The sequence below is a fragment of the Lissotriton vulgaris genome, chromosome 6 (assembly GCF_964263255.1).
Source record: "Lissotriton vulgaris chromosome 6, aLisVul1.2, whole genome shotgun sequence".
Taxonomy (NCBI): domain Eukaryota; kingdom Metazoa; phylum Chordata; class Amphibia; order Caudata; family Salamandridae; genus Lissotriton; species Lissotriton vulgaris.
Genome location: NC_141694.1, coordinates 433,935,108 through 433,958,599, shown reverse-complemented (window position 1 = coordinate 433,958,599; position 23,492 = coordinate 433,935,108). Strand labels below are relative to the sequence as shown.

General features: G+C 45.6%; 1 protein-coding gene across 1 annotated transcript in view; it reads left to right on the top strand.

The window, feature by feature from the left end:
• The window catches only part of DST (dystonin), a 1,528,317-nt gene that overhangs the window by 265,670 nt on the left and 1,239,155 nt on the right, over positions 1–23,492 (top strand). The window contains exon 4 of the mRNA XM_086926448.1: positions 7,946–8,177. Coding sequence (XP_086782574.1) covers positions 7,946–8,177 — 232 coding nt within the window. The remainder of the gene's footprint in view (positions 1–7,945; positions 8,178–23,492) is intronic.

Genomic DNA, 23,492 nt, shown 5'->3' with positions numbered 1-23,492 from the left:
TCCGGGGTGAACAGTTCAGCACTGGTGGCGTCCGAGTCACTACAGGACGACCCCACTGCACACATCATCCTCCATGCAAGCAGGTCCTCCTGCAGCTTTTCATCCCTACGGGTGTGCTGCATGTGTGTCTCCTCAGCTAAGGACCATTTCCTGACATCCCTAAGCCACAATGATATCTATGGGGCTCTTTGTCCCATCCAGGTAATAGCCACCCTTCGCCGTGCTAACACCAGGAGCAGCTGCAACATCTTATATGATACATTCCTCTTTTTGGGCTTGGGGACCAAAGCTAACAAACAATGAAGAGGGGTCAAGGTGATCCGGAGGCCCATAACATTCTGAATGTGCTCCACCACCTGCCTCCAGAAGTCCCCGACCAGCGGGCACTCCCAGGCCAAGTGCAGAAATCCCGCCCCCTCCACCCCACACCTAGGGCAGTCGTCCAGTCTGTCTCCAGAGATGCGCCGCAAGGAGACCGGGGTGATATAGGTTCAATGTACAAAATTGAAATTAATTAATTTAAACCTCGCGTTGCACAACACCTTACGGGTGAGAGCTCCGATGCGTTTGCGCTGTCCGGGCTCCAGGGCAACACCGAGATCCGCTTCCCAGGCCGCCCAGGATGGTGAAACCGGTGGGTCGGAGTCTCGCCGCATGGCCGAATACAGCATGGTGATCAGCCGTCGTCCCCGGCGGCAAGAAAGGAGGATGTTGAGGGTGTGAGACATCGGAGGCACCTCCGGGAACTAAGGCCAAGTCGCCCTCACCATCTCCTGGAGTCCCCTATAGTGGAGGAATTGCCCCTCACCTAGTCCGAAGGCCTCCAAGCTCGTTCAAAGGACACAAAGGAGTCGTCCGTGTAAAGGTCCGCTAAGGTCTCACAACCACCCTCACGCCAGTTCCGGTAGGACATATGGTCCTCCATAAGCACCACGGGCGCCAGAATCCAGACTGGCAACTCCCGGTGAAAGGGGGCCCGTCTCAAAATCCTTTCAACAAACCGTTGCCAGATCCCCGCAGCGTGTCTCACGATATAAGGTCTCATACGCTCCCCCCCCGCATCAGTGCCACCTGCAGACGACAACACTTCATTGAATGGAAATATGGAAATGCAGGTACTAACTATCCCAGAATACCTGTTTGCTCCTGATACGTGTTGGTACTTTCCCGCTAAATGTAGTGCACCACTGCTGAGAAGTGCTGGAACTCTCCCTTTCAAATGAAAGAAGTGCAGGCACTCGGAACTTGACACTACCTGCCCATATAAAGCACTGGAAGAAGATTAATTTTTCTTGCTTGGACTGGGTCCATTGCACCCTTGCTACAACACTGCTAGGCAGCAGGGGAAAACTTGACTTCGGGTTGTCCTTTTTGCTCCTTTTCATCTCAAATCAGGCAGGGACAAGGCTGTGGTTTTTTGGCCTCAAGAGAGCCTTAGGTTGTCTGGCAGTTTAGCTAGCATGTGGCGGTCACTCCCTTGCAGATGATGCAGCAGATTTTGAAGGTGATTCGCTGGAGGGGGAGAGGAGGGTTTCTTGGAGTTCCTGAAACGTAGATGTGAATCAGTTTTCCTTATCTCTTTCATGAATTGTGTGACTGCCAGTTGGATGCTCATTAATAGTGCAATTTGGTCATCTGGGATGCTGGTTGAGCATAGTTCAAGTTCCAAAATTTGTATAGCACACTACTCACCCAGAGGGTCTCAAGGCGCTTGAGGGAGGGAGGTGATTTACTTATCGAATATCCAGGTTTTTAGTTGCTTTCTGAAAGAGAGGTGGTTCTGAGTGAGGCGGAGGTGGGTGGGGAGAGAATTCCAGGTTTTAGCCGCTAAGTAGTAGAAGGATCTTCCCCCCATGGTGGATCTGTGGATGCGTGGAATTGCGGCAAGGGCTTGATTGGACGATCGTAGTCGGGCATTCGGGTCCTAGGTTGTAGAGGGCTTTGTGTGCGCTGGTGAGGAGACGGAACGTTATTCTCTTGTTGACAGGGAGCCAATGGATGTCTTTCAGGTGGTCGGAAATGTGAGCTTGCCGAGGGATGTCTAAAATGAGTCTGGCTGAGGCGTTTTGGATGCGTTGGAGTTTTTTCTGTAGTTTGGCTGTGGTTCCGGCGTAAAGGGTGTTGCCGTAATCCAAACGGCTTGTGACCAGTGCGTGGGTGACTGTCTTTCTTGTTTCGGTGGGGATCCAACGGAAATTTTTTTTGAGCATTCGTAGGATGTTGAAGCAAGATGATGAAACGGCGTTGACTTGTCTGGTCATCGAGAGGGAGGAGTCCAGAATGAAGCCCAGGTTACGTGCATGGTCCGTAGGTGTGGGTGCGGTTCCGAGGGCCGGTGGCCACCATGAGTCGTCCCAGGCAGAGGGGGATGATCCTAAGATGAGGACTTCTGTTTTGACCGAGTTTAGTTTTAACCAGCTGTTCTTCATCCACTCGGCTACTTCTTTCATTCCTTCGTGTAAGTTGGCTTTGGTGGCGTTTGGGTCTTTGGTGAGGGAGAGGATCAGCTGGGTGTCGTCTGCGTAGGAGATGATGTTGAGGTTGTGTTGGCGCGCGATGGGTGCGAGGGGACTCATGTATACGTTGAAGAGGGTGGGGCTGAGTGATGATCCTTGTGGTACGCCGCAGATGACTTCGGTGGCCTCTGATTTGAAAGGGGGGAGGCGGACTCTCTGGGTTCTTCCGGTGAGGAACAATATGATCCAGTCCAGTGCTTTTCCTTGTATTCCGATGTTGCTGAGGCGTTGTATGAGGGTGCTATGACAGACTGTGTCGAAGGCTGCGGAGAGGTCAAGTAAGATGAGAGCAACTGTTTCTCCGTTGTCCAGTAGTGATCGGATGTCATCTGTTGCTGCGATGAGGGCGGTTTTGGTGCTGTGTTTGGCTCGGAAGCCGGATTGAGAGGAGTCGAGGGATTTGTTGGATTCGAGGAAGGCGGCGAGCTGATTGTTGACGGCTTTGTCGATGACTTTGGCGGGGAATGGGAGGAGCGAGATGGGGCGGTAGTTCTTAAGTTCGGTTAGGTCAGCCGTGGGTTTCTTCAGAAGGGCGCTGAGTTCGGCATGTTTCCAGTTTTCCGGGAAGGTGGCGGAGTTGAGGGAGCAGTTGATGACGTCTCGGAGATGGGGTGCGATGATGGAGTCTGCTTTGTTGAAGATGTGGTGGGGACAAGGGTCGGTTGGCGATCCTGAGTGGATGGAATTCATCAGGCGGATGGTGTCTTCAGTGGTGATTGGGTTCCAGGCGCAAAGGTTGTTAGAGGGGGGTTTTGGTTCGGAGGTAGGTGGAGTGGGCTGGTCTTTGGACTGGTTTTGAAAACTGTTATGTATTTCGGCGATTTTGTTGTGGAAGAATGATGATAGAGAGTCGCAGAGGTCTTGGGAGAGGGTGATGTTGTTAGTGCCTGCGGAGGGGTTCGTGAATTCTTTGACGATTTTGAATAGTTCCTTGCTGTTTTGGGCATTGTTGTCAAGTCGATCTTTAAATGCTGATTTCTTGGTGGATCGGATGAGTTGGTTGTGTTTGCGGGTGGCGTTCTTGAAGGAGGCCAAGTTGTCAGTGGTAGGGTTTTTTCTCCAGGTTTTCTCGAGAGTCCGACAGAACTTCTTGGATTTCTTAAGGTCATCGTTGAACCAGGGGGCTTTTTTGTTACCTTGCTTGATTAGATGGTTTTTCAAGGGTGCTAGTTCGTCTGCGCTGTGGGTGATCCATTGTGTGAGGTTGGTGGCTGCTTGGTTAGGGTCCGATGAATTGGCAGGGGGGTTTTGTTGAAGCGACGTGAAGAGCTGGTCGGTGGTGATTTTGTTCCAGTTTCTTCGGGGAATTGGTTGGGGGGGGTTATGGGTCGTGGATTTTTTGTAGTGGAAGTGAACGCAGCTGTGGTCCGTCCAATGGAGAGCTGTGGTGTGATCGAAGGAGATGTGCTTGCTGGAGGTGAAGATAGGGTCAAGCGTGTGTCCGGCAAAGTGGGTGGGGGTGTCAATGAGTTGTTTGAGTCTGAGATTGGCCAGGTTGTCCAGAATGGTGGTGGTGTTGTTGTCGTTTTTCTTGTCCAGGTGGAAGTTGAGGTCTCCGAGTAGAATGTAGTTCTCGGATGGGAGGGCATGTGGGCTGATGAAGTCAGCGATGTCTTCACTGAATTGTGAGCGGGGTCCTGGGGGTCTGTAGATAAGGGTGCCTCTGAGTGTGGTTTTGGGGTCAGTGTGAATCTGGAAGTGAAGATGTTCGGCGGTAGCGAGGTTATCGTCGGAGCTGGTCGTGATGCGGATGGTGTTCTTATGGACGATGGCGATGCCTCCTCCTGTTTGGTTGATGCGGTCCTTTCGGATGATCTTGTAGGTGTCCGGGATGGCTATGGCGATGTCGGGGGCTGATGAGGCGTTCATCCATGTTTCTGTAAGGAAGGCGACGTCCGGCAATGTAGTGTCGAGTAGGTTCCAGAGTTCGATGGAGTGTCTGTGGACTGAGCGGGTGTTGAGCAGTAAGCACTTTAGGTGGTTAGTGTCCGAGCTCTGTTTGGAGTTTGTGGATTTGGTGTGACTCCTGATGCAGGCGAACTTGCAGGAGTGACAGGTGAAGGGTCCATGGGTGTGTCCTGGAGCGGCTTGGTAGGAGTTTGGGAGTGGGCCGGGGTTGAGCGCTGAGAGCGTTGCGGCGTCGTATATTATGGGGGTGGAATGGGATTTGCGTGGACCAGGGGGTCTGGCGCTGGGCGCGGTCCAGGCGCGGACGGGCGTAGATGGGCTTACCTTTGGCTTACCTTCGGCGTGACTGGGGCGCGTCCGCTGCGCGTGAACGCTGCGCGCAAAAGCATCTGTCATATGTAGATAGTGGAGGGGGCGGGCGAGGGAGGATCAGCTGGGAGGCGGGAGCGGGGTGGAGATCAGGGCAGGGAGGCACAACAACAACAAAATGGCAGCAAGCCAATATCGAAACAGGATTGGGGCACAATCGTAAATAGCGCGATGCAAACGGCAGTGGCGCCGGCACAATCAGGCACAAATGAGTCTGCAGGCTGCACAGCACAAGTTCAAATTATCGTAAAAGCGCACCTTGGCAATCAAGCGCTACAATCTAATTTACATCAGCAATTAATTAATAATAAACAGGCGGGGCAATCTAGCGCTACGAACTCAAATAAATAATTAATCAGGCTAAAGCGAGCAAAGCGAGATAAGCACTCAGCAGTCTGGCGAATACCAGGCGAAGCAGGGAGCAGCGTGTGGAGCGACCGCTTCTGATGGGAGCAGGACGGTCACAGCGCTACCACGGCAGAGCGGGGTAAACAGTATCAGCGGGAGGGAGGATCAGCTGGGAGGCGAGAGCGGGGTGGAGATCAGGGCAGGGAGGCACAACAACAACAACAAAATGGCAGCAAGCCAATATCGAAACAGGATTGGGCCACAATCGTAAATAGCGTGATGCAAACGGCAGTGGCGCCGGCACAATCAGGCACAAATGAGTCTGCAGGCAGCACAGCACAAGTTCAAATTATCGTAAAAGCGGACCTTGGCAATCAAGGGCTACGATCTAATTTACATCAGCAATTAATTAATAATAAACAGGCGGGGCAATCTAGCGCTACGAACTCAAATAAATAATTAATCAGGCTAAAGCGAGCAAGGCGAGATAAGCACTCAGCAGTCTGGCGAATACCAGGCGAAGCAGGGAGACTTCATAGTCAGTGGCGGCTCCTCCGTAATGGCGGAAGAGCGTCACCCCCTGCCAGCAGACGCAAACACAAAAAAAATGATAATATAACTATTGTATTACCATTTTATTTTTCTTCAGGAGCCGAGTCTTAGGGGTGGGGCCATCATGATGACAGCACTGAAAGAGGAGTGGTGGGTACTGCTGCAAGTGGGCATGTCGGTTCGGTCTGGCTGTCTTAGGACATCCAAATCGACATGCGCACTAAGATCTCTCCAACCCAAGCTGTGTTGCCGGGTGGAGAGAACAGCAGGCACAGGCTCTCAGTACCCGTGGAGGGCAAAACGAGCCCGCTCAGGCCAATCTTGGCGCTTATCTCATGCTGGTGTTAGCAGCATGACAGCAGAGTCTCGGTAGGCTGGAGGGGAGTCTGGGAGCCTGTGCTCTAGCAGTAGAGAAGTACTGAGGCGGCAGGTAAGTGCTCTTATTTTTTATTGCTATTGTCACCCTGAGCTGCCCCCCATGCTGACCCCCACGCTGCCCCCACAACTTTTGTCACATAGCAGCCGCTGTTGTTCATTGTACTGTAAAAATGGGAGTTATTGTCGTCTAATTTTATGTTACACACACTATGAACCGTGAGGATGAAATGCTGAGTCACTCCACGCTATTCACCTTGTGATCTACGGCTGCCTACTGATGTCTCCATCAGAGGGTAAAGTCTAGAAGTTTAATTCAAGCATTGATCAGACCTTATTACTGCTTCTTTTCTATTTGGTCCCTTGCATTCAGTCCCTGCCTTACGTTTTTGCCATTCTGCTCGCGAAGTGATGTCACCAAACCAAAGTGTGAGATAATAAATATGACATCTACACCCATTGGAAATATGGATTTCGAGTTTCATATACTATAAACAGTGTTTTGAGGGCAATATAAGGTAATAATAAAAAATTCGAACAGAAAGTAACATAAATGAAACCCCCACACTGACCATACAGTGCGAAACCTACGTCGGAAATGTAATTTATATTTTAAATTATACTCTGTTTCTTGTAATTGGTTCTTTTGGCCATTATACAAAACGCACAATACAACACAATCTATACACGTTCTAAACATTATCCATGTTCATAAACAAATTACTTAAAAGGCGTATTTGCTATGACAATATAATAAAGCATAACATTTGAAAAATAGAGAAGCGCACACACCTGGGTACAATAAAAAAAAACATTTTTCTTTGTCCCCCCCAAAAAAATATGTAGAAAATAAAATGAAATTGAAAGGTCGGATTGTCATTCTGCCTCAAGCGCCTCTGGGCATATTTTTGGAGCTAACTAAGAAAGGCAAATAAATCCCTACAGCGCCCCCCGTGGGGTGGGTTGCGCGCTGCTCGCGCTCTCGCTGTGGGCATGGGCTGTGCCATTGCGCTGATGGAAGACACATAACCAAGCTAGAGATGCCCATGCCTTCCAGTAAACGAGCAGTAGCTGCTTTCCATCCCCTCGGCGTGTTTACCCAGAAATTGATGGCGGTCCCCTTCTCGTGCCACTGCCTGGATCCTATTTTTTATTTCTTTGGCAAAGCGTTTGACCACAGGCGGCTGTGAATACTCCATCGAAATGTCAGCGCGGCTCATGGTCTGCATTAAAGCCGGGCCGGGCGTTTGTGTTTTTTAACTAAAGCTGGCAGCACAAAATATCCCGGCGCATCCCCCTCGCGCTCATTGCGTGCCGGAGCTCCTCCTGAAAACAGGTCTCCCCATTCCTGCTGCCTCCGAGCTAGGAGGAAGCTTCCCCTCTCAGGGGGAACGCAAGGGATGGATGCTGCATGTGGGGTAAAGGAATAGAAAAGGCGTGGTCTGAAGAAGCAAGGAGCGCAGCAACAAAAGAGCCCATCTCCTCTCAATGTGCTATTTAGAGCGCAGGAGGGTGTAAATTATTCAGCGGCTGGTCGATCCTTTCTTAGACCAGGCGGTGGCGCCAGAGGCCGCGCTTTGGCAGCGGGGAGCACCGGTTGCAGCAGTGTAGCAGCAGCAGCATTATTGTCCGGGAAGTGGGATCATTCATTGGGCTGGTGCTGACCGCAGGCCAGGCTTGCTCTCCAGCCAGAGGAGGGGAGCCCTCCATGTCGCTGCTGTTTTTTTAGGGGGGACCTAAACCTCGGCTTCTGCGAACATGGTGAGGGGCTTAGATGGTTGCTGCTCATGCTGGTGGTGTTGTTGTGTTGTGGGTCCCTCGCCTCCATCCCCCTTCTCACGCTACAATCTTTGTCTCTCTCTCCTTCTCCCCTCCAGAGCTCGGGAAACGCGTCCTACCCGGGGTCCTACCCGGGCTCCTACCGCTGCTCCATGTCCTCCTCGGCGGACTTCTCGGATGACGAGGACTGCAGCCTGCGGTCGGGCTCTGCCTCCCCCGCCCCCGGGGACACGCTGCCCTGGAACCTGCCCCGCCACGAGAGGAGCAAGAGAAGGACCCTGGGGGGCTCGGTGCTGGACCCCGCCGAGAGAGCCGTGCTGCGGATAGCAGGTGCGAGGGGAGTGGGGGGTGCACGGGTGCTGCCGCCTGGGGCGGGGTGGGTGATGATGGAAAGGTTGGGCGAAGGGGCAAGGTGGGCTATGGGGGGGAGAGGAGGGGTGGGTGGGAGCGCGCGGGGGTGTTGTGACAGGAGAGAGCCCCCATGCAGGTTCATGACCTCACGCCACCCCTGACACCTGCATGTATGGAGAAGACGCCCAGTCTGGTTTGGTTGGTCAGCCCTGCCGCCTGTCCTCGTGGACTGGTGCCTCTGGCGTTATGTGCACATTACAAATCACCCCCCTGCGCTGACGTCTGCATACATTGGCATTGCATGGAGGTTCCATGGACTCATGGCTGCAGTGTCATTTTCCGCCATAGAAATAATTCAAGCAGAGCGGATACGTGGCATCATCGCATCTTCTGCTCGTCACACTGAGGCCCCGAGTCACCAGACCGAGGCCACTGACAGGGGCAGGACAAACCCTGGATCTGTGTGCAGCCAGCGTGGTTGTCACTTGTGGCGGACCCTGCTGTGGCTCACACTGCTGCTCCCAGATGAGTAACCCGGGCTCTCTGAATGACATTACTGTGAGCTGGGAGCCGGCGCGGACGGTTCGTGTTCGCAGAGGGTTAATACTCCCCTGGGAGCACCATCAATGCTGTTGCCAGGTAGCCTGCGCCCCGTGACCGGTGGCATCAATCCTCGCTCCCTGGGGCGCGCTCCCTCAGAATGGCACTGGGGTGTTGTGACAGCAGGCAGGGCGCCTGCACTGAACGGGCTGTTTACTTTTTTTCTGGTGGTGATTTGGTCTGTCAACCACATGCTTTGTTGGTGCTGTCTGGAGAGGGACATGTTGTGAAAAATGGGCCTGTGCCACAGAAGTTTGTCAGAAAGAGGTTTATTTTCGAAAGACTGCCCCATCACTTTCTGGGTGGTTCCTAAGGCAGGGGACAATCGCAGCTAAAAGCTACAAAAAAACAGAATGAAACACTTAATAAAAAGGAAATGTGTACATAATAGCAGTCGCAGCTAAAAGCTACAAAAAAACAGAATGAAACACTTAATAAAAAGGAAATGTGTACATAATAGCAGTACAACACGAGACAGAAAAAGGCCAGATGAAAAAGAAAAAACACAAGGTTCATGAACTACTAATTTGCTCACGGCATTGCTGCAGGTGGTTTGAAATGGTGTGGAAGTTTATAAAGTGGCCCTTGGTATGGTTTAGTATTGGCCAAAATACCTGTCCCTTGTTTCCTGATGGGCACAGGCTTCTAGGCCCGGCACATCGGCGTGTTTTGGGAGTCGCACAGCAGGTAAACGCGACCCGTGACGTGCTTCGAAGGTTTTCCGCAGGCTTCGTTTAGCAGCATGTTTACACTACAGCCACATCGACATTTAATTGAACTATTATTCAATATCTACATTTGCCATGTTTAAGCAGACGTACAAATCTGTCCACGGTGTCTCTGATATTTCTATCTATATATTTATGAAAGTTCTGTTATTGACAACACCGTTTTTCAGGTCACAGTGGACTAAAGCCAGGATCAGTTTTGTTTATAGCAGTGACAGCAAAAATCTCATACCTGTCAATGTTACACACACAGCGTTGAGACGCATGCACCAGAAAGAGAACACACAGACATCACAATGCATTAAACCCTGCATGAGTGGGCACACGAGTGAAAAGTAACCCAGTGAGCGAACAGCCTTCCCGACCAATCAGAGTGCTTGGATCCGATTTGGGGTAGAGTACTGGCGCCAGTCAGCCGGCCAGCAGCTCTCCCAGTGTTAACCATGAAGTTGCAGTGCATTTTCCAGGGTCACACGTTATGTGAAAAGAAAGCAGGCTGGGGTGTGAACCATGCATACCAACATTTTAAAAATAGGCAAGTGGGAGACTTTCAGAAAAAACTTTGGAGGAATGTATTTTCCTCATTGGTTTACAATTGAAGCCGAGGGTATCTGAGGGGTGAGACTGCTAACATAAACCCATTTCTCTTCAAAATTCTGAAGTCCTCCGCCTGATTCGGGTCTACTGGCGTGTTTGCGAGGACTCTTCCTTGCATCAAAAGTCACCCAATAAAGCCAGTACCCACTAGTTCACACTTGACCTCCCTTTGACTCTGTTTGCATGTGTAAAACTAGCCCCCCCCCTCCCTGCTTTTGTTTCATAGCTCGCTGCCCGAACTCAACCCAAAGGTATTGGAGCGCTTTGTAGGAGCAACAGTTACACCACACAAGGACACGTTCATTTTTGTAGGCACGAGGAGATCAAGTGATTTGTACAGAATCACAGGATATTCAGTCGAGTTTCAAAAGTAGCTCCCTATTCCAAAGCCGGAAGCTCTGGCCCTTGCGCCACACCCTCTCCCTTGACTCCCGGTCGGCACCTCAGAGGCTGGCGGGCAGGGGCGTGGCTAAAGAGCAGCAAACAAACACTCCACGTTTATAACAGAGTCCTTCATATAGCTGGAAATGTACTGCAAACATGGAAACCGCACAGGGTTGTGTTACAGTCTCAAGTGGGGGCTTCCCCGAATTCCATGCAGAGATCTCACTCCACTCCATAGTTATGTTTTTGTGGTTAGTGTACTCATTGTGAGTCTGTCATGGGCATTTTGTTGTGTTCAGCTATTTTTGGTGTATTATTACTATTTTGTATTGCATATTGTTGTGGTGTGTTAGAATTTGCTGTGTTCTTTTTTGCGCGTAGCATTGTTTTGTGTTGTTTTATTCTGCTATGCTGTCCGCAATGTTACTGTATTATGCTGATGTTATTGAATTGGATTGTGTTCTGTTGTGATTGCTATTAGCTTTGTGCTGTGTTGTTTTATGTTTCTTTTGTGTAGTCGTTTTGTTGCATTACTGTGTAGTATTATTGTATTTTGTTGTGTTATGCAGCTTCTTTACAGATTTTAACTAATACTGCTACATTTACCGCCAAAAGCAAAACATTCCAATAAAATTCCAGTGAAATCAACTATTCTCCACTAGCTAATGTTGTATCGTACAGCTGCGACTGGCTTACCGCTTATGACCTCATTTAGTCACAACCATGTCAAAAAACATGCCTTAACACAGCACTTTCCAATCTCACTTTATAGCATGTGGAGACTCCACATGCAGTGATGACATGGGCAGGGATGTGTGCCACCGTAAGGAAGGAGCAGTGTGCCACTCTGAGCTGTGCAAGGCATGGACTGACTCTCTGACAGGACACAGTCATTCACCAGGGCCTGCTCCTCTCAAGCTAACAAGACACCTTGTAGGACAACTAGTGAAAATAGGGCAACTAGAGAGTGATATTATGGATTTCCAACACAATTTCGCTAATGTTTCCAAGTGCTGTTTTGAGAAAAACCTGAGAAGTGATTTCACTTTTGTTTTGAAACCTAATTTGACTACCTACCAGCCATGTATGAAATTGTTTTATTTAAATAAAATAAAAAAATAGTTTTTGACAAGCCGGCTTGCCCCACCTGAAATAAGCAAGTTCTTCCCCACTAACAAATAAAACCCCATTAATTAGGAAATAGCCTTTAATGCAGCACTTCTAACTGGCTCCATCTTCATGCAGGAGACCCATTTGGTGAGAAAGCTGGGACTCTAGTTGCATGCAGCAAGCCTGTTTTATGTCTTCATCGGCTCCAGTATGGAACACTGGCTAGACCTAATGTCTGGTTAGTGACCACGTGGAGGACACGGGTGACATGGTGCTTTCTGGGGAGAACAGGTTCATGGAGCTTGGCAGGCTGCGGTCTCATCCCCCATGCAGTGCTGCATCCAGTACACAAGCGGGACATGTCTGCGGGGCCAACGCTCTGCTACCTGTTGCAGCCTAGCAGTGCTACAAAGCCTTAGTGTTTGCACTGTAGTGTAGAGCCTGGCACAATAAATATGAGAAGGTTTACGGTGAGGGCAGTGCCAGTAGAGGTGTACCATGGAGACACAAGCAGTGGTGGATGGTGAATTTCGAATTTGGTAGAGCGAACCAAGCATGCCAACCCAACTTCCTCTCAAAGGGTTAGCGAGAAGGGAGTTAACGCATCTGTAAAACTTCGAAAATATGAGTGCGACTGGCACATTTTACAGCTCAATTTCCACACAAATTGGTTTAAAATCCAGAGACTCTGAAGAGACATACATTAAATAATACAGTACTTTTACGGTGTGACAGGAAAGCCCTAGCATCCGTAGAACTATTTGTGGTTCACCATTCTTATGAAAACTTGAAAAAATTGATGACAACCAACGTCTTTTCAGCAGGTCCCTATGTGTTAGACTTTTTAAGATTATCCAGGTACCACTACCCAGGTTGAGCATGACTTAAATTGCTTTGCTACAAAGATTATCAAATATAGCACTAACTTCTCAGTACTATTAAGTAAAGGTAGGTGAGTCAACAAATTAAATAGGAGAGCTGAGCCAATCCTCTGATTTGGCTGTAAGAACCAATGCACAAGTCATTAAACTGTTTAACATGTAAATCGTTCAGCAAACATCGTGTAAAGTATGAGAAAGCCTCTCCAAAGTTAGAAAAAGTGTATTTCTTTCACAGGTTTCAGGCATTTCACCTTAATACTTTACATTATTTTAGTATATTGAGAGGCATTTAGTAAAAGTGATAGTTAACAAAAAACGCTTAGAAGTATTCATGCAACCTCTCCACACAGATGACGAATGTCCCTTTTTAGGAAATCTTTGAAGACATGGCTTTTTGTCTCCATCATAAAGTAGATCTCTTTGGTCAGACCAGTTCTAGGAAGCTAGCGCCAACACGCCTCAGCATTCGTGCGATCTTTACAATTACTTACGAAACCAGAGTTAACTAAAAGGCAAGTCATTTGTCATGCCTAAATGTGGCGTAAATTGTTATTATACATGGAGCAACATTAAGGTCTTTTAAACTAAAAAGAAATTCTTGAACAGCACACATCCTGCACTTATGCATTTGAAGATGCTCTCATAAGTGATGATGAAGAAAAGGGAAGCATGGTGAAATTAAAGTACTGCATGGGATTGCACGCACCTGGGATTGTTAGCAGTTTTTCAGGTTTCACTATGAGCAGTTCAGCCACTAGATTGTTAGCTCTTTCTCCCTCCAATTTGGCATCATATTTTAATGCTCTACCTTTCATTTTGGGACATGGGGTGAGAGCGTGGGTGGGAAGCAGAAGCCAAGCACAACTTGTCTTTACAGCTTGTCTTTACTCTTAAAGTTATATGCAGCTACAGTGGGATATCTTACAGAGTGGAAACTTTTATTGCAAACTGAGGCAAATTCAAAATATATTACAAATTACTTTTTCCCTGAAAGGCTCTGGTGCCTTTGCCAAAAAGCAAAAACATGTCGAGTGGGAAACAAACTGAGACACTTATCAACCTGGTGGTGTAAATGAAGGATTTAAGGACAAAGCTTTGTTAATGATCGTGGGAGCGCGCTTTCTCTCTGACTTTTACTTTATATTTCTAATGTGAGTTAATTACGCAGGGGCTTAACCGCTGTTTATTTTTCAGTGTGGAACGCGTGCCCTCTTGCTAAAGATGTGTGTTAGACCCTAACTCATTACTACCTGAATGTTTGCCTCGACGAAAATAAACCTTTACTCTGGCTAGCTTTCCTAACATCAGGAAGAGGAGTCGACAGGTTTTTTTTCCCACTGCTGGACGTGAAACGTCTGAGGTCATCCACCCGACGCTGAGCTGTTACGCCAGGCGCCCATGGAGCTTCCGTTAGGGCGGGCTGCTTCACGTCCATATTTTCCAATGGAGCATAGCACGTCTCCCGGGTGATTTAGGGACGGCGTAGAGCGCTCTGACATGCGCAGGGAGAACGGGTTGGTGATGGAAACACACTTAAGCAAAGAGCGTAACGTACTTAAGAAAAATAGTATCTTTACGCTCTTTGCTTAAGTAGCAACAACATGTTTGCTTTTTGCAGCTCATCTTATTAATGGGGGCGCAGCTCTTCCGACCATTATTAATGAGCTGCCACTGGCACTCGAGTAGAACAGAACTAGGCATGGCACAGCATTTGTATTGAAAATCAGAAGGGGCAAAAATGCCATAATTGTTGGATATCATTATTCGTGATGAGGGAGAGACAGAGAAAGACAGAGAGAGGTAGACAGAGACATATAAAAATAAAAGTAGAGAATATATTTCAATATATTTCAGAATAGCTTTTTCGCTGATAGCGTTGTGTGCTTCTGTAGCATTACCATGCTAAGTGATTCTTGTGGAAGAAATATTGAGGGATTTAAACATAACATATGTAAACAAGGTGCCCAGTAATTATTAACATCTGTTTTGATGTGCATTTTCATACGAATGCATAATGATACATTTAAGGAGTGATAACATAACACCCTTGTTGCTATATGAGTGATGGTTATAATATATCACCCATATCAGTATAAACCTGAAACCCCCATATGTCTTCTCCAGGCCAATCAGCTGGCCGTGTAATGTGGGTAGAGGTAGCCATCCTTGGGGTTTGCATCCCCTGGACAGGGCTATATGTGATACACCTAGAAACTAAATCTATGGGCGGACCACACCCCTAAGAATTCACGAAACAATTTTGAACAGTGAATAAGGGTTTAGGTTTACGACCAAGGTAACAATAACCGAAGAATTCTTCCAATCCTCCGCAGTGAATACTCCAAGCTCTGCTCCTGACTCACCTAGACTCGGCTTGCTAGCATCATATGTTGGTGCTTAGTTCTTGCTACTGATATTCTGCTACTATTTCTCTGCCTTTCAGACGGAATCCCTAGTACCATCTCTAAGTACCCAAAATAAAGACTTATTTCAATACACAGGTAAACCTGCCTTGAAAAAGTCTCACGCCTGCGGGCCTGCGCTGCGTGCCATGGGGACCTGGGGGGAGGGTGGGCGGCATCTGTTGGCTCGGCCTGTTTCGTAAATTTTTGTGTTCTGTCAAAAATGTCCGACAAACATCAAAGATTACAAGAATAAATTGTCAAATACAAAACGAAAGCTATTTTGCTCTTTGCCGCAACTAAATAAAATAACTCCAATACTATTTGGAAGGTAGCCTACACATTAATGTGATTAGACTTACACTCTTACTCACTGTTCAATCATATGACAGAGCTGTTGTACAAATATGTATTTATTCAAAGTAGAGGTACTTAAAATGTCTCGAAGCTAGATTCACAGATAAAAATATGAGCCAAAAAAGCAACAATTTGAGTGTATCAGGCACTTACCAGAACTAAAATCTGTTGGCACAAGCTATAACAAATAAGACTTAAATGCATAAATATGAAAACTGAGCTTTTGCAGAGGCTTATTGCTAGCCTACAACATCATTTCATACGTCAAACCATTAAAAGCCTTATTTATGATATCTGTGTAACTTCTGGCATACATTTTTGTAAAGATGTGTTTTGTTAACACTCAGACATAGTGCAAGTTACCCCATCATGATTCCTGTGTGATTGTGCTATTCCACACTATAGAAGCGGTGTGTTATTATTCAATGATTATACTTTTATAACTTAAGCACTGGCAATGTCTACTAAAGTTACCCTCTAAAGGTGGAGAAATATAATGTATGCTGTCTCGAAAGACTGTTTATTCAAAAAATTATTATAATCCCTTTTCAAATCATAGCCTTTTCATGTGATGGACCCAAATCACTGACGCTTTGTGAGGTAGCCAAATCGAATTTGATATGTGGGTAATCCTGTATCCAACGATGAGGATTCAAACTGCTATTTGGGTTTCTGTTTCAAAAGGTATATATTTTTAAAAATTTGTAATAAATGATACACACATACTACTTTTAACCCATACCTTTAATCAGTCCTTTTGGGAGAGTGTCTAACTTCATCGGTCTAACCACTACCAGTTTGTTGGCCACTATATATCAGCGTCTAAAAACAAGATAGTTAAAACGTCAAAATTAATCCAAATTGAGGGTCAGATGTGCGAAAATTCCATTTGCAAAAATTGGTTACAAACTGTGCACCAACATTTTTTGTGAATAGAAAATAGTTTTACAAGATGACGTATGTACTAATAAGTCATCTCGCAAAATTTCGAATTCAGAGTGGTTGCCAGTCACTTTTTACTATGTGTTTTTTAACTGTTGTGCATTTTCCTTAAAGGAAACAGGGCCTTGTTTTAAGAATAAATGAAATAAAGGTTGCTTAAGAGTTGACAGTGGTCCTCTGGAACACTTCCCACTCCCAAAGAAACATTTTGTTTTAAATTCACAATTGAGGAAAGGTCCCAAGGCCACCCCTTCCTCCATGCAATTCTGTTGCCACCTCCTTTGAGACTCAATATAGGATAATTGGGTAATCCAGTTATGTGCAGAACCTGGGGATTTGTGAGAAGTCAGCAACCTAGCAATGGTTCGGGACCAAAATTGCGGTCGTAAACAATTAATACATAGCATTCTGAATCACCGTTTGGAAGGGAGGCTCTAAAAATGCCCCTTCCATATTGTGATATGCTATGCATTTCTAAACCCATTTTTTGTTCGGTAAGCACTAACCGAGTTGCAAAATTAATTTAGTACATGCTGAAAATCCATGTAGTGCTCACTAACACTATCATTTAGAAAATCACACTGTTTTTGACAGCTAAATGGCTTTGTGCATTTGACCAATAATTTTCAAAGTAAAAAAATGTATGTTTATTATGACCGTAGTCTTTAAACAAAGCAGTGAGCATAACGCAATAAGGGGTGTATACAATAAATACCTATACTTATTTTTTAAAATGTTATTCTTTAAAAAGCAATTCTACATTTCATTTTCAAAATTACAAAGTCCAAACTATAAAATACTAATCACCAGTAAAAAATTACAAATACCTTAAAACATGTTATAAAAGTTAAAAACCTATTCACTTTTCTTACCATCGTAACAATTTCAGTCAGTAAAACTTCATACAGTACTACATTTTTCCCTTGGTTCTCAGTGCACTCTGGGTCACCTTTAAGAATTTCCATAGGGCAATTACAATATCAATGAAGGGTATTTCTGTTAGGAGGCTGGCTGCCTGCATTCTTGTTTTTATTCCATATTTTCGGAAAACCGGGCGCAGCCATAGTTTTCTCTGCTCTAGGAGAAACAGGCAGTCCAACAGAATATGCGGCCAGTCTCCCTTGGTTCTCAACTTACACTTGCAACGGCCTTCTTGATCTAATATTTTAGCTTTGAGCTCTTTGTTTATTATCCACGGGTTAATCCCAATTCGACACCTCAGGATCTCTTGCCTGAACCCGCGGTTAGGTAGTCTATCAAGGTAGGGGAACCAATTTTCGTTGGGCCAAGCATTTAGCATATGCGCCACTGATTTTTTATTTGTTAGATAGCCTATATCAATCGCTTTAGAAACTTCCTTCCCCCTTTGCTTCAGCTCCCCTTTGGTACTAAGGACCTGAAGCGTTTCCTGGTCCCAATCGATCTCTAATGAGTTGCAGATTCCTTTCAGTTTGTCCCTACAGATTTTTGCCCATTTTAGCTCGCTTCTCAGTATTTCATTGCGACACCAATATGCTACTTTTTGGCTTTCGGGGTCTTCCAATCTCTTCCAGAATCTAATCACAGCCATCTGGGTTTGTATTTTCCAGGATTTTGTGGCTATTTCTATCCTGATGGCCTGTATCATCGAAGATTGAGGAAGGGATAAGAGTCTTTTTAAGCAATTGCCCTCTATCACGTCCCAGGATCCCTTACCGCTCAAATAAAGGATCTCAACGCCATATAAAACTTGAGAAGGTATCATTGCTTCGAAAGCTCTCAGCATAGGTCGGTGTGACATCTCTCCATATACCCCATTAAACCTTTTTAGACCACATATGGAAGAGAGTGCCTTAGCTTTTTGGGTATCCAGGTGGGAGTTCCAATTTAAAGCTCTATCGAACCACAAACCCAGATATCGATATTCATTAACTGTCTCCAGTTTGAGATCACCTATATACCAAGTAAATTTGCTTATCTTTTTCCCGAAGCATAGGGTTTTAGTTTTATCTAAATTGATTGTTAAGAATTTACTGGCACAGTATGTATTGAAGGCGTTAAGCTTCCTTTGGAGGCCCCTCTCGGTCTGGTCTACTATCACCAGATCGTCTGCATACAATAATTTTGATTATGTTAGATGTTTTTTACTAAAAGATGTTCCTCTTTGGTCGGGATATTAAATTTCTATGTGGTATTGAAGTCACTAATGGACTGGAAACGCTGTATGAATTTTCTGGAATATTCCTTGTGCCATCCTCCCGCAGTATTATATAATCCCAGCTGGTAGTAATATAAAAGTGCTATCTTCGAAGGTACTCCTAATGATAGATGGAAAGACTTACATTTATTTTCCTAGTTAAAGGCTGAAGAAACAGATGCATTTCTCTTGCACCAAAGCCTTCTGCATAATGTGCAACAAGGTGACCTAGTGAGGATATTACATAAGTTAAAGGTTTTGGGGAATTTTATCATGGATAGCCACTCAAGTGGCCACAATAAAGTACCTGAGAAAGTTTGCGTATAGACACTGTTATGTAAACAAGCAATGTTTTCTCAAACAACTGTGCATAAGGTTATTTGGGTGCAGGGAATGCAAAATAATGCAAGCATTGGAAAAGCCACGAGGTAGCTTCTTTGGTACCGATTGACTTTGCCAGTGCTGTTGGAGATGCAGTACACCATGGGCAAAAGAAAAAAACAGAAACACGTTGTAATGACACAGCTGCTGCCGTCAGTCTTTTCATTTTGCGGATATGCATGCGTGATGACGTATGGCATCACGCACTCCTATGCGAGTGACAGATTTTTTATTTACTCATGCAGGATGGATAGGTAACTAAAGCCGCACACTAGTGAGAGAGTAAGAGAGAGCAAAATGGAGGGCAGGGGGAGAAACACATGAAGGAAACATAGGCAAAAAATGTAAACCCAGGAGGAGAAATTAAATCTTCTGCCTTCTGCCAACCAATGGATCTTCTGTATTTATCTAGACACTGGGCATATTGTGGCACACCCCTCACACAATTCTTGGCCACCTCACCAAAAGAAGTATAAACTTACATTTGAGGAGGTTGCAGCTTCAATATTAGGGCTTTCACATCCCTAAAACCCAGAGGAGAGCTATTCTCCTAGCTCCAGGTTCCATACCTCCAGCTCTTCCCACATAGGAGAGCATGCCTACCTAACTACTGCCTCATTACCAGACCCAGCAAAGGTGGAAAATGCGGATGATCAACTACATGCGCGGTTATTGGGTTTGGATCCCAAGGTGAAGAGATTTTTGCATAAAGGCTTCTCCACCTGATGAAACATGAGCTAAGAGTGTTCCTTTGCAAACTGAAGTGGAATTCAACGATTTCTTCATAGAGACTTTCTCCAAAACTGAGAAAACGATCTTGCCTATGCTGGTCACATCGCATGTAGAGAGAAAATTTCAGTGTGCATGTAAATGAGTCATTTTTTATCAGAGGCCTTTTTCCTCCAGGTAAGTGGTTTTGCATACATTAGGGAAGCAAGCTTTCATGCAAGGGAAAGGTTACACTCCACAGATAAAGAAAGAAAACAATTGGATGTTCCTGGTAAGCAGGTGCAGCACTGCAATGGCATATTGACAACTTTTTGACCATGTTGGAAAGATATGACAGGCGCCAATGGGAAGAGATAGAAGCGCGTTGCAACATCTACTGGGTGTCTACTGTAAATGGGCTTAGGGGACTGTCTTGGAGGGTAAAGTCATCTCCAAAGCTAGCATTCACTGTGCGTTGGATGGTCCCTACACAGACTTCCGACAAACTAATAGGAGTGCCCTCATTCAGTGCCGTGCATGGTTGCGCCTAAAAGTCTAGAAGCAGCTTATTGTTCTGTCAGTCAACAGAGGGCATCCCATAGGGATGTATGTTCACAAGATTCTAGAAAAAGTTGAAATGCAACAGAAACTGTGAAAGCTCTGCATTCCCTAATCCAACAGCAGAAAACTCCTTTTCACGAAGGCCAAACAAGACTTCCACCTACAAGTGGAGCAGCCACCTCATGCCAGACTTATTATATGTTACACCCCTGTCCTTCAGTGACCCAAAAACTCCAGATTACTTTTGGATCCTTTACATTAACAACCTCTCTAGAGGTGTGCAAGGTAGGGGTGTCTGCACCTAAGCAGTGACTTCCCACGTAAGTCCGTACCACAAAAGACCTGTCATTCGGTGGGAGGCTGCTCCGGAAGAGTGGATACTTTCCACCACAGCACAAGTATATTGTCTCGGTTTTCATACCGTGCCTCACAATCACCCTCAGTAGCTTCTCAAAACAAACTGAGTACATTTTCTGCTGTTGTTGAAAGATGTGACCTCCTTATTGGCCAAAGGAGTCATAGAAACAGCTTTTATGTAGCAATGACAACAAGGTGTATACTCATTGTATTTCTTCATCCCCAAAAGAAGATGGAGCTGTCCAGCCCATCCTTAACCTACAACTACTCACCACTACATTAGCACCATCCACTTCAAGGTGACCACACTTCAGTCATCCCTCTTCTAAAGCAGGAGTGCCTGTTTCCACATCCCAAGACTTCAGGAACTTAGACAGTACCCGAGGTTATATGTGGAACACATATGGGTCTACAGCTGACCCATGGGTATTCACCAAATATCTAGTTGTTCCAGAGGTGAATCTCCACTACAAGTAAATAAATACATGTGTAGTCATATCTCAAAAATTGGCTGTTTAAGTGGGTGACTCACAGTGTTTCACTAACAAACAAGAAATCGTTTATTTTCTAACACAAACTAGACTATGCAGTCCATGTCAAGAAAATCCCACATTCACCCTCAAAAGACTCACACATTTCTTGGTATCACACTCAATTCAGAGACGGACAAAGCTTATCCCACGCTAGAGAGAGTTATGTCAATCCAGAGTTCTCTGTTCCTTTACCAGACATCAAATCTTCTGACAGTGAGAATTGTATCTTGCATTGCATTGGTCCCAGTGCTCAACTACAACTGTGCCTGTTGCATGACTATGTATCCAGATAAGATTCTCAAGTGACTCTGGCCAGGGAGGGTTTAGTGGTGGCAGTTCAGTATTGATTAAAGTACTGAATCAGAGGAAACCTTTTTCTGGGTTTATCTTTTTGACCCACTGCCACAGGTGACCATCACTACTGATGCACCCCTCCTGGGATGGGGAGCACAGATAACAGGCTTCTCAGTTAAAAATCAATTGCCCCTTCAGGAGACTTTCAATCACAATAGTGTATTAGGAGTTGCTTGTAGTTCAGTCGGCCCTGAAAGCTTTTTAGACCAAGATACACAACATAGAAGTCATAGTTCGAAAAACATGACCACCATGTATTATATCGGCCCTGTTCGAGCCTTGGCGTTGGCTCAAAATCCTGTGATTATGGGCAAATCACTTCATCTCCCCATGCCTGTAAGCAATGAATGGGACCTTGAGTAATGTAAGTGGAACTCATTCAAAGCTCTTCAGTTTGGCCTCTGGATCGAGGTTACACTTTATAAAAAAAATTCACAAAGAGGTAAAACAAAGCCTGAACATAAGGAAAGACACACAGATACCCGTTTCCTGTCTGATGTGTACAAAGGGAAACCAGAAAACCTGGATAAATTGCAACGTCATTCTTTAAATTGTTAGATATTGGGTACATATTTTATTTTTTCCAAACTCTTTATTTATTTATGTCAAAGATTCGCCTGTTAAAGAAATACACTCATTTTGAAGCAACTTTACCACATTTTACGTAGTGTTTGTTGTTTGATTTACGCTGCAAACATTTTCAGGGCTTGGCTCCTGAAAATCGGAGCCAGAGCATTGGCTCTGCTCTCCCTGTAAATGTATTAGCTCGCCCACCTCTAATGTTTAATGCAGCATTATTGATATGCGTTACAGCGGCATTTGGCAGGCCGGTAACACAACTTTACTGGAGCATCCGTGGAATATTGTTCAATGTGCTGATGGGCACTTTGCATGATAAGTGGTAAATGTGCAGGTATGCAGCTATTTTGGCTTTCAAGCTGCTGTGTGACATGTATTTGCATGGATGAGGCCAGCATGCTTCAATCACGTGGGCAGGATGTGTTGATTTGTTATATTGCGCTGGTGATAACATTGGGGCTTTTGTAGGCTGGTGTGAACCAAGTGCCAAGTTTAGGGTCACTGTGTATTGATCTAGGACACTGTTTCACTTAGAGCTTTTGCCGCTGATTTTGGGGCACCCCAGAAGTCTGGCACGGATTAGCCAACGAAATGTTCGTGCACATGTGCTGGTGGTTGCTAGCCGCGTTTATAGGGTTGACTGTGGTAATATGGCTGCTATGTGTACTGGTAAAAACGTTAGTAACTAAGCTCATGCTCCCTTTAAAATTTAGCACTGCCTTGGATCCCAATCCAATCATTAGCGAAGCTCTTGGAAAAACATGCCTTTTTATAACCTATTTGCCACCAACGTTTGTGCCAAAAAGCAATCGGATGGGGCTTCTAAAATTAGGTCTGAATCTCCTTTATTTTTTACCACTTTTACTCATTAATATGCCTAGAAATGTTGCCATTTGCCACAATTGTTTCTATACATTACATTGGTCAAAAGCAGCGAAACCCCTTCTTCCATTGGTTTTAAATCCAATCTAGTTTTAAACCGCACATGGGCCAGGTGCTTTCCAGAATGCACTGTTTGGCCCAACGTTTTGTAAAGATCTCTTGGGGAAAATACCCAAACTTTGTGAATTGCAGTTTTGATATCATTTCAGCAGTCTGGTTTCTGTTTTTATTTCATGTTTTACTTGATAATGTATATCCTAGGAGGGCTAGCTATTACCAGAATGTTGCGTTTCTGTTTTTTGTGTTTTTTTAGCAAATTACATTTGGATAATGTATACTTTCAACTAGTCACCTCCATGCATTCATAACGGCTGAGCCCTCAGGAGTTGAGGCTGAGTCAGCGCAAATTTCTTACAGTGCCTGTCAGGGGCTCAAAAATATGTTTAGAATATATGGCCATCCACTTATTGGCCTCTCTGCAGAGCGCACAGAGTTATGCTCACATATTTCAGATGCAATTATGATTCTGTAGAAATATGTGTGAGTGAGTGTCTTATGTGTTTGGGGTGGTAAAGGGAAAGAGGCGTAAGGAAGTGCATTAAGGAGACGATGAAAAGAGGGCATTAAAGACTTAAAATGCGGTGTATGAAATGCAGATGAAAGAGATGTGGAGAGAAAAAGGGTGTACACGTCTAACATGCATTGAACTTAACAGGAGTGATTGACACACTCTGAAGACCACAGTACCCCCTCCAGAGTCCT